General features: G+C 35.3%; 1 protein-coding gene across 9 annotated transcripts in view; it reads right to left on the bottom strand.

The window, feature by feature from the left end:
* MON2 (MON2 homolog, regulator of endosome-to-Golgi trafficking) overlaps positions 1–16494 on the bottom strand; it is a 105248-nt gene that overhangs the window by 55921 nt on the left and 32833 nt on the right. For 6 of the 9 annotated variants that reach the window (XM_033514299.1, XM_015627281.3, XM_015627278.3 and 3 more), the window contains 14 exons: positions 16295–16476; positions 14942–15054; positions 13910–14014; positions 13580–13660; positions 13256–13329; positions 13087–13177; positions 11787–11888; positions 9814–9816; positions 9520–9630; positions 8665–8840; positions 5289–5451; positions 4504–4797; positions 3559–3757; positions 1605–2233 (listed from right to left, as the gene is read on the bottom strand). In XM_033514299.1, the coding sequence (XP_033370190.1) occupies positions 1605–2233; positions 3559–3757; positions 4504–4797; positions 5289–5451; positions 8665–8840; positions 9520–9630; positions 9814–9816; positions 11787–11888; positions 13087–13177; positions 13256–13329; positions 13580–13660; positions 13910–14014; positions 14942–15054; positions 16295–16476 (2323 nt within the window). The remainder of the gene's footprint in view (positions 1–1604; positions 2234–3558; positions 3758–4503; positions 4798–5288; positions 5452–8664; positions 8841–9519; positions 9631–9813; positions 9817–11786; positions 11889–13086; positions 13178–13255; positions 13330–13579; positions 13661–13909; positions 14015–14941; positions 15055–16294; positions 16477–16494) is intronic. The other 3 variants (XM_015627283.2, XM_015627279.3, XM_015627286.3) reach the window with 1 other exon arrangement.

The following is a 16494-nucleotide window of genomic DNA, read 5'->3' as shown; positions in this document are numbered from 1 at the left end:
ACCTCCAGCTAAAACATCTTGACGAGAACAAGAGTATAATAATGTGCAGTTTTTCCTCATGTTAAAAACTCTGGTAACCCTTTCTCTGAAAAACCTTAATGCCTGCAGCCTTTGGAAACTAAGATCATCTGGATAAGGAGACTAAAAACCAGAAAAAATTCAGATGAAAAAATTGACTGATCAAATGGAAAAACTAGGATTTGGGCTGGACTGACCTGTTGGAAAAGGGAGGGGAAAAAAAGGTCAAAAGCCTGACTGGAAAAGGATGAAAACATAGTAGTTTTTCAGTTAAAACCTGAATGGTTTTAACATTTCATGTTATTTATACACCCACAATACAAAACTAAGATTTAATACCAACTTCTATCCAAGCAAACTGAATTGAAATTTAAACAAAGTAATTCACTCCATAGGATTTCCATGGCAGGGATGGTTGGAACTAGATAATCTTTAAGGTTCCTCCTGACCCAAGCCTTTTTATGATGCTATTCTTATATCTCTGTTTTCAAAATACATGAATGAGTATTTGTTAAAACCATCAACTAAAGGAATGGCTGCAAGACAATGATTCTACCTTGCTTATATTTGAGATTAATCAGCTCACACTAAGCAAAAGAGAAAACAAGACACTGAATTGCTGCTCATCTGGCAGCCACCACGTGTTCTAGGAGCTAAATGGAGCAGGATCCTGTCAGCAACAGGGGGGTATGTATGGCCACACAGAGAAGCCAAATAGTCATAACATGAAAGCCCAAAGGGAATGAGGTCAGGTCATGTGGATATTTTAATTCTGGCATTTCCCAAGTAAGGTGGTTTTGTTGGTGTTTTTTGTTGGTGTTTTTGTTTTTTGGGTTTTTTTTTTTTAATGCAGTGCTTAACATAAATGCATGATTTCACTCTGCTTCTTTTGAATAAATAAGTTCTGTGAATGAATAGTGAATTTTGCAAGGAGATATTTTACAACTGCAAAAAGAAAGAAGCAAGCAGCACTATTTTCTTTTGTCTTTCAGAGAAAGAGCACCCTAATCTGTTGTTTATAGATTTAGTTGCATTAAGGGTGCACTTTGAGGATGAGTTCTATAGTAAGAATTTCTTAAGCATAGATGCAGCATTTCCATCAAATAACTTTATGTTAATAAGAGGCAAGAATGTAGATAATCTGCCGGAGAGCCTTCTATATTTTATGCTTTATGTAAACTGTAAGTTCTCATGATCATTGTTCTTTCTATACTGTCCACAGCAGCACCTGGACATCATACAGAACACTGCTTGTGGGACTGTTCCTCCATCTCCATGTAAAGACCTTCAGTATCAACACCAAGAGTACTTCAACATTAGATGGACAAGTAAATGGCTACAAACACAGCACAACACTTAAGGCACTTCTGCAATTAAGCAGGAAAAAAAAAATATTTCTTAAAGATTACACCATTCCTTTCAATGCAGAGCATCTATTTTGCAGCAGGAATGGAGATCTGATTGTCATAATACAACACGGTGTGCAAGCATAAATAATTTTTAAAATCATGTTTAAATCACCACACTCTATAGAGAAGTAGACACACTGTAGTTTACCTTTCACAGGCTAGAAGTTGCATTATTACCTTTTGTAAAACATCTAAAGCTGTAAGAACCGCTTCCTGTAAACTTGTCAAAACTGCTTCAGTGTAAGATGGAAGGATGAAAGGGGAAGCATCTGAACTGATCGGAACTGAAACAGCACCGTGCAAAATGACACCCAGCTTTTGAAGATCATCCATGCTGAAACCAGTTTTGATGTGTTGGTAAAGAGCTGGGAATATTTGAATTAAAGCTGTAAGAAAAGGCTGGCTGGGAATGAAAGTCAATTTATCACAAGTAACTGGAGGCCTTGTACTTTCTGATCCAATCCTATACCAGCTGTTCCAGGCTGCCCACCAAAGATTCAAATCTTCAATCTCATCTGTTATTGCAGGAGGTTCTGATCCATTGTATCTTCCTATTCTTTCTCCTATGGAGTCAGTTCTCATGAATGATCTGCCAAGACTAGGGGCAGTTGTTGTTCCTACCACCAAAGGTACAGAAACATTGATGGCAGGTGGTGTCTCGGGCTTCTCAGAGTCTCGAACAGGAGAAACGATTTGTAGGATCTCCTGGAAGCTTTTCAGAGCAGCCAAGGAAACTTCATTATTTTTGCTAAGTGCTGCTGACTGGATGTGATCAAGAAGAACGTCCCAGGCTTGGGAAAAGTCTCCTAATTAAAAAAAGAGATGGAGAGGGGAAAAGTCAATTTGGAACTTGCTTCCTATTCCCATTGCCACCCAATCCTGCCAACCCAACCTAAACGGTTGCTCATGTACTTGTTACTCTAATACACAGAAATTTCAAGAGATTAGGTGGCCCCTTGAATGACTTTTATATCAACTCAACCATAACCTGAAAGAACAAATGTGACAGAGAAACACATAAAAATGAAGAATGAAATAATATACCTATGTTCATGTTAAATTTGCCAGCAAAAAATCACATACCACATCCCACACCAGTAAAATATATTTTCTCCATTTGGTATAGTGAAACATAATTAAACAGATTTGTTCTTATACATATCAGATGCCTGTTGATTTCAGGAAGGGTTAACCCTATACAAGAAATTAAGGGTCAAATCTATACTCTTGCAATGCATTTATAAAGAATTGATTTCAAAATGCTTTGATAATTGTACTGTGGAAAGATTTCATTTGAGGCATTTGAGTTTTTCATTAAATTTAGCCTTAATCTTCAATTTTCTGTATTACTAATTAGAGGGTTTGAATAATTAAAGTAGTTCTCATTGTTTTATTCAGTTTTAACTCAAGTTTAATATAGCCTAAATTCTACCATGTTTCTGCAAATGACTAACACACTTACTAGCTGTTAATATGTTGACACTTCTATCACAAATGACCAAAATTAAATACAACACAACTTATATCCAATTAATATACATTAACTGGATACTATAGAATGCTGAAGATAGATTAATCTAATGAGGACTTTTCTTTGTAAGCTATACATTCTCTATTCCTTTTGAACTTTTTCCTTGTAGAAATTACCAAGCTATTGAAAAATACAGCTGAGCAATGTAAAAGTTTAATACTCCACTGACTTTACAAGTAAGTTCTCTTTACATTCTAAGAGTACTGTTAAATTTGACACACTGATGCCACAGAAAAGTTCCAGGCAAGTGTTGCATTCACTTAGACAGACAAAAAGAAGAACATGTTCTGACAAGAACAAAGTATTATTGTTATCAGTCCACTATAATTTAAAACTATTTAGCACCCAGAATTGGGACTGAATTGTGACTTCTGAGATTTAATCTCAAGTACTGTGGTACAGAGGATGAAATCTGTAGTTACAACTTTTGGCTCTACAGAGCATGAATTAATAATGCCATAATTTTCCTAACATTTGAGGCAACAAAACAAAAAAACATTTTTGAGCTAAGATTAAGATTATTGCCCAGTACTTCAACTGAAAAGAACATACAAAAGCAGAAAGTTTATAATTGTGTCTTTTAATGACTATAAATTTTACCTAGAGGCTGCAGTAAGTATCTCCTGGTGTTAAATATCCTTGCAACTCCAGCCAGTGTTAATACCCATGTCTCAGCCCACTGCTTCTCAGCTGTATCTCTTGAATGATGAATGAGAATGTTGCCTCCTCCTGACTCAATCTTCTCTTTGTCAGCTGTTGTAGAAGATTCTCGAACCCTATCCAACAGGTGAAATAAAACCTGTAATAGCCAGAAAAAAGAGGAAAAATGCAACTTTTCAAATAACATAGTTGTATTCATAGCAAACAAACAAAAACCGGTTTCATTATCGTTTTTGTCACTATGTCACCCTGAAAATTCCCTTGTTCTAAACAGTCTCCACAGCAGCAAAGATTAACAATCAGTCAAGTGATGGCCACTTGAGAAGGGCTGGAAATAGCACACTCAAACCCACCAAGAACAGTGTCAGCACCAAAAGAACACTAAAACCAGTGGATCTCAGACACTTCACAGGCAGGCTCAAGTTTCCACAAGCCTAAAGTTTCCATAAAGCACAACAAACATGACCGTGTCTTAGAACACAACATTTGATAGATCCTCTTGAAAGATTCTAAACAGAATGCAAAGCAAGGCCCCATCTGATATCAGATCAGCTCAGTCACATGACACTCAAACATCTCCATTTTCACACAAAAGATAAGTCATTCATTTATATATGAAGGAAACCATCTTTTTATCAAACTCCTAAGAAAAAATAACTAGGATACTAAAATTTTATTTTAGAAGAGGCTTTAAAGGCCAGAGAGGACAAAGTGTAAAAAACATTCCCACAACCCAAGAGATCAGATTTCTGCCACCTTATGTTATCTTTAAAAAATCCTAATAAATTATCTAAGTGATAATGGTTATTATATGGTAAATGGTCAATGGTTATTAAAATGTAAATGCTCTTTACAAAACCTTCAGAGGGAGCTTACACATCATACCTTCCATATTACTGTGTGCCACGTTGAATGTTGCAGTAGAGTTCCATGAGCACCAATTGTAGAAAACAATGTCTGCCCAGCACTCTTTCTAACTGCAGGTCGGGGATCCACACACAGTTCTCCGAGTTTGGCATACAGGCATAACCAAAGACAGTCAAATGGTGATGCAGGATGAAAAGGTCTGTTCAGCATCACTCCCTTTTCTTCTGCCTGTTTCTGCAACACTGCTTCTTCTTTGTTTAGTTCCTTTTCAATTATTTCACCTCTTTGGAAAAAATAATCTGAAATATTCCACTAGAAAATAAATAAGACATATGGTATCATACAATAAAAATAGGGTAATGCTCTTAATGATCATTAAATAAATCGCCTCTTATTTTCACAAAGTATTTTACAAAGTACATCAAGATATTAATTTCACTACATTGGTGAAATAAGATCAGCACATAAACATTGCATGGACCAAACATTACTCTTCTTTCACAGCTTCTAGGTTCCCGTTATAGGGGGCACAAAATAATGCATTAAAAATTAGATACTGATAAACATGGTTACAATGCAACACTATTTCTTTTAGTAAGCCAGGAATCATGAAAATTAAAGGCAAGATGTGTTCACTAAATTCACCTATGATTCCAAATGACAGCATTGGAGCTCAGTAAGAACCCAAAAAGCTAGGTTGTGACTGTCATTTGTATAAGTGTCTACAGATAAGCTTTAATTAAAAAAGAAAAGCAAAAATGAAAGCCAAAAGCAGCATTGGTGTAGGTTAATAAAAAACTCACCAGCAAACCAATTGAAGTTAAGCTAATATTAAGCTCTTGATTGTGAAGTCCAAAGCTTCCTGCAACTTCAACAACGATCTGCAGACAAGTACACGGCATTGTAGGAAGGAAGTCGGTCACAACCAGCTGAAGACACTGGAATGCAGTCCGTATTAAGGACTCTCTTCAAAAAACAAAATAAAAACAAAGCACACACACACACGCTCATTTCGCATTTCTTCAAGAGCACAGAAATATTTTGAATACAATACCTCAGGAGATAGCAGCATTAAATACAAAAAGAAAAAAAATCAAATTAATCTTTTTGAGAAGAATTTGCACTATTTTAAATGGGTTTTTTGAGCTATAATTTTAAGTTGAAGCTTAAAATTCTGATGAAGCCATTTAGTCCATGCTAACTACCTCGTGGAGTTAAGTTTAAGCTTTCAAGTGGTCCTTAGCTAATTTTTATATAGTGAAGTCCATTTCTCTATTTTAGAGTTCTAAAACTTGTTAGTTCAAATGTGTTAGTCAAAACATTAGAAAAAAGCCACCATGGACCAAAAAAGCACTTAATTTAAGCATCTTCCCAAAGAGTAAGCTGTTCTGAAGAATTCCTTGTATCAGCAGTTCAAAATTACTTCAAGTATGCCAAGCAGTTGGGCAAAATTTGGTTTAATTATTAGGGAAGATGCATGCTAACATAATGGTAGTCTTACTTGCTTCAATACTACATTGTATCAGACAAAAACTTTTCAAAATGTCTACCATTAAATAGATCCTTAATAATAACTTTGCCTTCAGAATTAGATTCTGAATACAAACATAAAAACACGTACAGGAAAGGTTTGCAAGAAGGAGTTCTCAGAAGCAGCAAGGACTTTTACAACTAAAATCTTGTTTAATGAGAGACAAAATGAAGGAATCAAAAGGAGTGGTGGAGTGTAGGTAACACAAAATAGGGAAACTGCAGTTAAATTTCACTGCAGGGTTTTTTCAGTGTATGACAGAAATAATTTCAAAGCTTTGTAATACAGAAACTTAGTATCCTTCCGGATATATAATCTGGGGAAAAATTTCAGATTATAGATATGTCCATTACCTATTCCAGGATTAAATTTTTTTTTTTATTTATTTAGATTTAAAATAAATTAAGTTAATCCAAAATCAAAATCAGAGGGGTTCATTTCCACTGTATTGTAACAGCCAACACAATATAGAAACCAGAAGAATACTCAAGAAACTTCACATGGACAGTAATGGTACAACTAATAATTCTCTAATATGATGAATAATGCAGAGAAACATCTATCCTACCATGTAAGATCAAAGTATATATCATTGCTATACTGATGGAGGATAGACTCACACAATACTTTCCCCTATACTCATTAGAGGAATCAATAAAGTGAAACCTATAAAGTGAAACAGACCCAAAACTGCTGCAGTTCCCCTTCCAGTACAAAGTTTCAGAAGTATGTGACCTTGAAGGATTCTAAGAGAAAAGAGAAGGAGGCAGGAAATCAAAGTATAGTTCCACTACTCATTTTGAAGTAGTGAGTTAAGGGAAAGTAACCTGTGTTTCTACATTTCAAATGCAATGCTACAAGAAGCAATTCGGAACAGTTTTTCCTTGTTAAGGTCCTACACTACTTTGTGTTTCAAGAAAAGTTTTAAAGTTCCTCATGCAAGTAGCAACAGCGATACCACGCTTCAAATTGTGGAACTGTCCTTGGCCTTATAGGTGACCACAAAAAGGTAAACTGTAAATAGAAGAAATTTAATCTTAGTGAGAAATCTTGAGATTGTATATGACTTTATCTATGCTTAAAATATACAGAGGCTTTCCACTGAAAAAGTCCTGAAAGACAGGCTTCTTTTTGTTTGGCAGGCTAGTACTGTACAATCCAGAAGTGATCAAAGTATGGTTTTTGGCTATCAAAACAGCATTTTCTGTATTTATAAAAGAAGTTGTTCAGGAAGGTAAATGGATTTCTGTCCTGGAATCCAGGACATTCACTGATCAGAGGAAGACATTTGTGAAGAAAGTCTTGTGGTAAGTTAATATTTAAAGTACCATAATAGTATCTGTATCTTGTGCTCACTTAGGTAAGTAACTTGTGCAGTAACTTAGGTAAGAAAATAAGGTTTTTCTCAACAAACAGAAGGCATGGTTAATTTTTTTCTGCTGTACTTAATATGATGTGGACAAACAGTGCTACGTAGTTGGGTTATTCCATATACCTTGTAGGAGGAGACTAAGATATAACAAAAGATGTTAGTAACATCTTGAGATATCAGCCAGTGAGAGATGGGTTTGAGATTTAATGGGATCTGAAGACTGTCTTGAGAGGAATTTGTGGTGGTTTTCATCCCTCACTAACAACAATGAAAATCAAAAGGCATGCAGGAACACATTGCACCAAGTGTGGAAACAACAACTACCAAAGGAAGCTTAATAACAAAAAAAAAAGGATGCTCACAACCAAGAATGCCAAAATCCTTGGGAATTTTGGTAGGTACTACTGCCAGTGCAAACAGTACTGGTCCAAGAGCTAAATCCTTCACACTATTGAAGGAGCTTTAGTTTTTTATTTGACCAGAAGACTAAGGTGGGACAAAAGGAGAGATATGCCAAGGAGAATTTTACTGACACTAGAGTTATATGATGACCTATCCTGCTGCTAGTCTTGACTAGCACATAAAAAACTAATAAATATGGTTTGAGTGTGTCGGTATAATTCTTGGTGCTTACAGTTGCAAAAGCAGATGTTCAATTCACTGCTCATTTCAAAAATACTCCTTGCAACTTCATCTCTCACTTTCCCTTGTGGGCAGAGAACAAGTCCACCTCTGCTGGCAACAGAGTCAATTGTGTAAGTCAAGAGATTCACCCACAGCCAGTAAATAATCTTCCATCCTTCTGCTACCAGCAACCATTGAGGTAGGAAGGCTTCAAGAAAAAGAGAGAGGGATCAGAAGAAAACACACACTAGAGACTACTGGAAGATTTAAGAAGAAAAAGAAACAACAGATAAACTGAGCAACAGCTGATTCACACAGGAGTATTGGAAAGATGTGTCCACCAGATGGTCAAGATCAAATGAAATGGCACACTGAGTACTCCCAGTGTATACTGCATGCTGACTACAGGAGAATGTAGAGTGGAATAATATTCTGGTCTTGTGGAAGATTAATTCAGTAAAATAAAGTGTGCTTCAGGAAGAATTAAAAAGTGTATTTTTGTTGAGTAAAATTTTTCACAAGCCAAAAGTTACAATGCAACTATGATTATTGAAGTGGCTATTAAAGTACAAAAACATAAAGTAGAAAAATATAAGCTTTTTTTTACTGTTCCTATCTTACATAAGTTTAAAATTTTATTTCCACCACTTACCCCTGATCACTTTGGATTGCCCCCATGACTCCAAGCACCAATGGCCAACCAGGTCCTAAGCTGTCACCCTGACTCTGTAAAATCTGTAGCACACACTCCAACTGCTTGATCCTGATATCAGGGTGACTAATGTTTGACAGCTCCTTTAGTGGATTCAATAAAAGCAACTGCAGCCTCTAAAAGTAAACAGTAAAGCATATTAAGGATGCTAACATTTAACTGATTCTCAAGTATTTTTATGTATAAGTGAAAACAGAGTACAAATTAAAGATTCGTTGAATTAATTCAGAAGCTCACTCACTAAATGCTCAAATTCAGACCATAAAGGGTCTTTACAGAAAATCTACGTTCCTGGCTCCTGTTCTCCAGGCTCTTCAGGAAGCAGCTTCAGATGCTGCTACAGTTGCATAAGAAATATAATGCAACTTTATGCTCACTCAGCAGGGCTACACTCAGCTTCCTACTCAAGAGAGCTTGGAAAAAATATCCAGTAAGTTTCAGTAAAAATATGAGAATCTTTTATTAACCATGATTAATCAGGATTGAACAGCTGTAATTTAGAATGTTAGGCAACACATTTTTTGCCTGCCACAGCATCACATATATTCTTCTAAACATTCTGAAATTTTTTGCACTCATGAGGGTGACCCACGATTTGTTCTTAGAAATGGACATAATATGCAAGCATCACTCTTTGTTAGATATTTGAAAAATGAAAGAGAATAGTTTATTAGAATGCATGTGGTGGTTCACAATAGTTACATCTGAGTGTTATAGCTACAGACTTTATACACTCAATAGTAAAGTTGCTTTATGAATGAAGCAGAAAAGCATCTGCTCTTAAACTTGCTTTACCTGATTTTGAGATAATGGAGGATCATGTCTGAATGTCAGTCCTGCTTTAATGAGAGAAGTTAAAGCCTCTGCTCCCCATTCTCTCATTCTCGAGTTGGGATGCTGACAGACCTGAAAACACAGCAGTGTTTTGTTTAAAGTCACTTTCATTTAACCAACATAAATAATACATTAAAAACTGGTATTTTAATGATATTAGCATGATAGGTAAAATAGTACAAGTAAAATACAACAAATATCTAAGTGATAAAATTTGGCTTCATAGTAAGAAAAAAATCTTTTGGATAGACATACCTTCTGAATAAGGAAGCAATAGGAAGCAATGAAAGACACAGAAGGAAACATAGTTACAATTACATATATAATTCAAGTAAATAAGTTTGCCAAAATTACTAAACTAACTACTAATTCTGATAATGATTGATGAAAAAACACCAAACAACCCTTCAATAAATGCCTAAGACTCTCATGTTTAACTTAACTTAAAAGCTGCAAAATTTCACACACTGCTTAACATAATCAAGTGAGGAACACGGCAGTAGCCAACAAACAAAGTGTCATCTATACTCTCAAATACAAAAAATAACTACATATTGAAGATAAAGTAAACCTCACACTCCATTATTTTAAAAACTTGGCAAAGCAATAGCAAGCATCTTTAAACTTGAGCTTCAAATGCATACCTTCATTTCTCTTTGTCTCTAAACTCTCTGAACCTAACAATTTTGCTAATTGCTTTTTAGAATATAAAAATTTTAAAGATTGTGCTATTTCTTAGATAACTAGTCTGATGTGTGCTGTATCTATACATTACCCTCAAACTAATATGGGAAGTGTACAGTTTCATTGACTGCTACATAATTTCCACCCTTCCAACCCTAGTTCTGATGGTGTGAGAACCCAGAGTCAAATCAAGGTATTATCATAAAGAATGCTGATGCCTTTTATTGGTGGACCATTCCCTTATCAACCTAGCCAAACCAAAAAGGAGAACAATGTAGAAGAGCTAGCTTAATGTTAAAAAATGCAGACAAGAAATAGCCACTCTCCTGATTTACTTACATTTTTAAAATTTTATATAAAATAAAAAAAGATAATTTGAAGTACTTCATGCTCTGATTCTGTAAAGATAACCAATTCCAGAACCAGGGAACCCTCAGGTTGTGTTTAATTGAATTATAGTTGATGCTTCCTCCTTCCTTATTGTACCCCAATACCTGAGGTTTAAAAGGAAATAAGGCAGTACTTTGAAATAAAATAGAAGACTCCTGTATTTCCTACGAAACACTGGCAGATTACCCGCAATGCATGGGTAACAGACTGAAACAGACTGCTCCCTAGATGAAAACAGTCTCAAGATGTAGATGGTGAACCTTATTGTCTTGTAGGACAAAAAATAAACGAGAAAGAGATGCTTGTGCTTTAAGTCTTTAAACCCAGAAATATCCAACTTTTTTCTCCTTGATAAAGCAGTATGTGGCTTCCATAAATAGACATGGCCAAACCTTAATGCTGGTTGAAACAATGCACTGGTGCTAAGGAAGTATCTGATACATTCTGAATTATGAGGAAGAAAAGCCTTCTCCTTTACCCACTCTATAACAAACCCTATTCTCACATTTTATTCTCCTATATATTTGTGTGGAGAATTAAAACTGCAGTTACATTCAATCACCTGTTTTTAGTTTCCAATTCAAAATGTACTGTTTTTTTCCTTGATAGAGTGTATTTTTCATGTTGAAGTTAGAACACTAAAGAAATTGCAATAGGATTACAACATTTTTATACTTGAACAGTAGTCTGTTAAAGAAAGCCTTCAGAAATTAGCTTAAATATTAACCAAAAAAATAAAAAAATCAAATAACAATCCTTTCTTAGTAAATCTCCTGGCTTCAGTTCTAGAAAGATTCTAACTCAGAATCTTCCTAGATAGTTGTACTGTGTGAAACATGTTTGTGCCACCTTAATTAGAACAGATATATGACATATAATTATTTGATCTTTTTAAACACCGCTGTGTCAAAAATATGTAAAGACTGATGGCACCATAAAGACAAGAGATATTAAAATATTGTTATTTAAATATATAAATTCACTTTTAAATTCAAACCATAATGTATTCGAATTGCAACAATAAAGTGGCGAAACCAAAATATATAATTACAACTTTTAAATTTCTTTTAAATTACACATTAAAAACATATTTCCACAAGATCTTCATTAATACAAAGAAAATTCTAGTATGAGTGATAAATGCCATTAGTTACCTCCAGAAGATGACCGGTCAGAGGTCTCCAAAGAATCTCAATCCTGCGCATGTTAACTAGTCCCGTTTCCAGCAATTTAGCAACAGCAAAAAGTGATGGTTCCTTAAGAGAATGGAATTTGAACACATGCCTTTCAGGTAAGTGCGGTAAGGCGAGAGCATTTTGCCAGAGGATAATTTCTAGCCGAAGTACAGCTCGTTGCACAGGCCGTGAAGGCTGGGAAGCTCCCGCAGTGCCACAGGAGGGGCCACACGGGGGCAGCAGTGTGACAAAAGCTGGCCCTGAAAAAGCGCCTTGCACGGCCCTCCCTCCCTCCCTTTTTTTAACATGTCCTGCTAGTAAAACAGCCCTTCCCCTACTGCAACTTTGCAACTTCAAATTATAGTGAAACAACCTGCAGTATTTCATTTCGTAATACCCTAATTCTTTATCTTTCATTTGCTTCATAAAAACTCTGCAGGAATATGACAAATTTCCCATTCATCAAATATATCTGCAAATATTTGTGATAAGCTTCATTTACTTTTACTTTTTTTTAAATCAACATATAGTCAAAAATGACTGTTACACTGAAGTCATTATCTCTTCCCATTTCTGCTGATTTCTTTCTCTAATATTCATTTGATTTTAAACACAAACTTTGCTTATTAAATTCATTCTCTGTTGCTGTAATAGCAAAATATTATAAAACATGTTCTCTGCCTTCATTATCTCTAGTGTAACAGATTAAAGACAAACTTTCAGAAACTCTCCTCTGGGATTTTGACTAGGAGAACATATATTTAATCTTACCCAATCACAGGGTCTTCAACCTTTCTAGGCTACAGGTTGTTTACTGAAGCTGAATGACATGAATACTAACTATGGTTTTCCCAAGTAACTATGACTTATCAGGATTTTAAATACCTAATTGTGAGGATTTCTCTGAAGTACATTGTAAGAGAAAATTAAAATGAAAATTAGCATCTCACAGAAAATAACTGTGCTACTCAGCATCCCTAACCTCTGAAATTACAAGGGCTTTTAAAAGTTTCATCCACCCACATTTTTATTAATAGAAACACATGACATTCCTTAACTAATAAAAAGCACAGGAACACAGTGAGGAAGTTCAAAGAACCTGGTAACTGTATGAACCATTAAAAACAAGACATTCTCTGGTTCATATTTTATTTTTTAATCTAGAGCATCAAAGGTATTACTAGTTTTAGTATTAGAAATAGTCAGCTTAAAGGATAAATGTACAAGTATTCTGCCTGTTTCATAAAAACATCTAAAAAAAAATAAACTCTTTTTATACCTTATTGTTTCCATAGGCCATATCCATGGCTTCCAGAGACAAGGAGCAAAGGGCATTTATTAAGTGATGTAAAGACACATCGTCAAGGTACCTGAAAAATAACTGCTATCAAAACACTGTCAAGTTTGATATACACATATTATTTTAATTACAAGATAAGGTTTCTTACTGTGAATTTTCAAAAAGCTTTGAAATCATGCTGGATATAGATGGTAGATCAGTCATAACTGCTGTAGTCAGAACCTTGAAAAAGACAGAAATATGTCTTACAGATTGTAATAGAAAAATACTAATATAATATATAAATATATATTAAATTCTATTTTAGACATATTTATATAATATATATAATCGCTATATAATAAAATACATATTGTATATATTTATATAATATATATAATAGATAAATATATTATAAATATATAATAGAAAAATACTAATATAATAGAAAAATACTAACAATCATTAACTGAAAACAAACAATCATGCTTACTGTGCTTGGCCCTTCCACAGCTCTCCCAGGTTTTAACGCACCCCCAACACTAGGCTTCAGTCCCAGAATCCACACAAGATGCTGAAAAATACAAAAGGAGCATTTTTCAGGCTGAGAAGAAATTAGCATTGTACTAAAGCTAACCACCAACCTTGCAGCCAAACAGAACTCAAGAGAAATGCTACAGTACTTATTCAAGGCAATACACAGTACACCATGAGAAGACTCAAAGCTTTTTCTATTGCTCACTGAGCAACTGAAAACCAAACTATAACAAAACACCAAGGCATAACAGCAAGGCATAAATATTTCCTGTGAGGGAAATACTACCTGAAGGGTAGCCAGGACAAGCTGCCACGATGTACCAAGAACAGCTCCATGGAAGTGAGCTAAGTTGAGTAAAGTCCTCATACACTGGATATTTTTTGATGTCAGCTTTGAAAAGAAAAAAAAACAACCAAAAAGCCATCCAGTTTTTATCTTTCCACAATGATAGTGTTTCTAGTAAACTTTCATTTTTTACTGAAGTGCTTTAAAATTACATTTTGTTTGCACTGGTGAAATACATTTTTTTAGAGAAGTAGTTCAGTATCTCTCCTTCTCTCAGGCTTTTCTAGGTGAGGTTTAATGAGTACTTGAGTGCTGCATCCAGCTCTGAGGTTCCCAACACTGGAAGGACAGGGCAAGATTATTTAAGAGCATGTAGTGATGGGACAAGAGGGAATGGGTTCAAATTGAAAGAGAACAGGTTTTGGTATTGGGAAAGAAATCCTTACTATGAGGCTAGTGAGGCACTGAAACAGGTTGCCCAGGGAAATCATTGATGCCCCATCCCTGGCAGTGTTCAAGGCCAGGTTGGATAAGGCTCTGAGCAAGCTGATCTAGTGGAAGGTGTCCCTGCACATGGCCAATGGATTGGAATGAGATGATCTTTAAAGTCCTTTCCATCCCAAACCATTCTGGGATTCTATGTTTTATTTGATTACTGCCCTCTCCTCCCAGTTTCACATTATTATCAAACACAAGTTCAAGTACTCCAGCTTAATTGCATCATCTACACAAAATCAGTCTATCTTAAGTGAACCTTCACACACAGGCGCATAACACAGCTGAGATCTAGAGTTTTCCAAATGGAATGGATAAGAACTTCTGAGCTAGAAGTCAGAAAAAAACCAAGAATGAGACTTCTTCGCAAATAGATAATTTACTGTCCAGAGCTGATCCAAATTAAAGCCTTAAGACAATAGTTCAGCTGACCATTATTTGTAAGAATGTTGTATATCTATAGCCTGGTTTTGAGACATGGTGAGATGCAGGAAGAAGCAGTTAAGCAAAGTAAGATCACTTACAAGTTGTACTTACCATAACCGTTCCCTGTGGCTGAAGAGCTAAGGGTTGCCCTACTGCTACAACTTGCTGGTGAGACTCACTTGAGGGACTAATCATTTGAACATTCTGTCCCTGAATGGAATATGCTGGAGGAAAATTGGAAAGAGAAGGAAGAAAAAAAATTTAAAATCCAGTACTTACTTGTAAGTAAGAACCACCTTCTGGCAAACAGACTCCAGGAAATTTTTTTTACCGTTTTAGCTTTAATATACTTCACTTTGAGACCTTTAGTTATATTTAGATTACAGTGTCATTCCCTAGAGCTAAAGGTTCAGCAATTACTCCCTGTTTCTAACTAGTAGACATTGCTTGCAATACATTTATATATTTTATGTCAAGACTGAAATATTTATGCTTAAGACACAAGCATTAAACTGTCTCAACTCAGTTTTTTGGTTGTAATTATGTGTAAATGGTATCATTGTGTGCTACCATTGTACCTTTGCACTCAGAAAATTATGGTGTCATCAATGGTGTATCATGCTATTTTTCCAATATGGGACTTCAGGACACCCATTTGTAAAAAAGAGCAACCTACATAAAATAAATGAGGTTCCCTGCTCTGTCTCTACAGATATCTGTGTAGTTCAGTCATGTGTACTTCTTCACAGACTTACAATCTAATAATACACTTAGCTGGTACACTGGACTGAAGTAAAGGTACTGGTCCTCGTTCCCAGAGTAAGATATTTTTGTTTTATATTAAGAGCTCTAATGTTAAATTCATCTCTATATTTTTCAGGTAGTTCATTTTCTTAGTAAGTGGCAATTCACTTTCAAAGTTAGAAACAGAGTACATTGTAAACCAGCATATATTATGAATTACAACATTCTCTCAAGATGTGGGATGCATCAAAGCTTTTTGTAGGCTACAGAGAGCCTAGAACTTGAATCTTCCACTTACACGTATTACCATCACTAGACAATTGTAGAAGACTGTAGTACATCACAAATGCAGGATGTTCTAGCCAAAGTTTTAGAATCCAAGCTGCCCAAAGACCTTTTCAGATTTTGAATGCCTTAATTACATGTCCTAGCACATCTTTACAATGGTAGAAGATCTCCTTAGAATTTGAACTTTTGACATATGTGAATCATTCAGGAAATTTTAGATTGATCAGAATGATAGTCAGCAAATGCTGCAAGACCAACCAGTTCTGTCTGTAAAGTAGGTAATCTAGGTACTGTCTGAGGACTCTAACTTACTTTAATAAAGCCAAATACTACAGCTGTATAGTATTTGTGTCTTTGGAATAATACCCTGAAAAAAAATGGGCTTAAAGGACAATATGATGAAACACAATTAAGAAAAATGTATATATTTACACTTGCTGGACAGAGCTGCAGTTGTGCTGTTTAATACAGTAAGGGCATAGTGAGGAGGCAAGGATCCTTTGCAAATGGCAGTGATAAAGGCGTCTCTTGATGTTACAAGACCCAGTCTTCCACAAAGTGCAGCCATGGTCAATTCTGCTTTTAGAATATTTTCAGTGGCAGCTTCATCAGTGCTGAAAGAGTACACATTG

This window comes from Parus major, chromosome 1A, assembly GCF_001522545.3.
Source record: "Parus major isolate Abel chromosome 1A, Parus_major1.1, whole genome shotgun sequence".
In the NCBI taxonomy this organism is placed as follows: domain Eukaryota; kingdom Metazoa; phylum Chordata; class Aves; order Passeriformes; family Paridae; genus Parus; species Parus major.
This window is presented reverse-complemented; position numbering and strand designations above follow the sequence as displayed.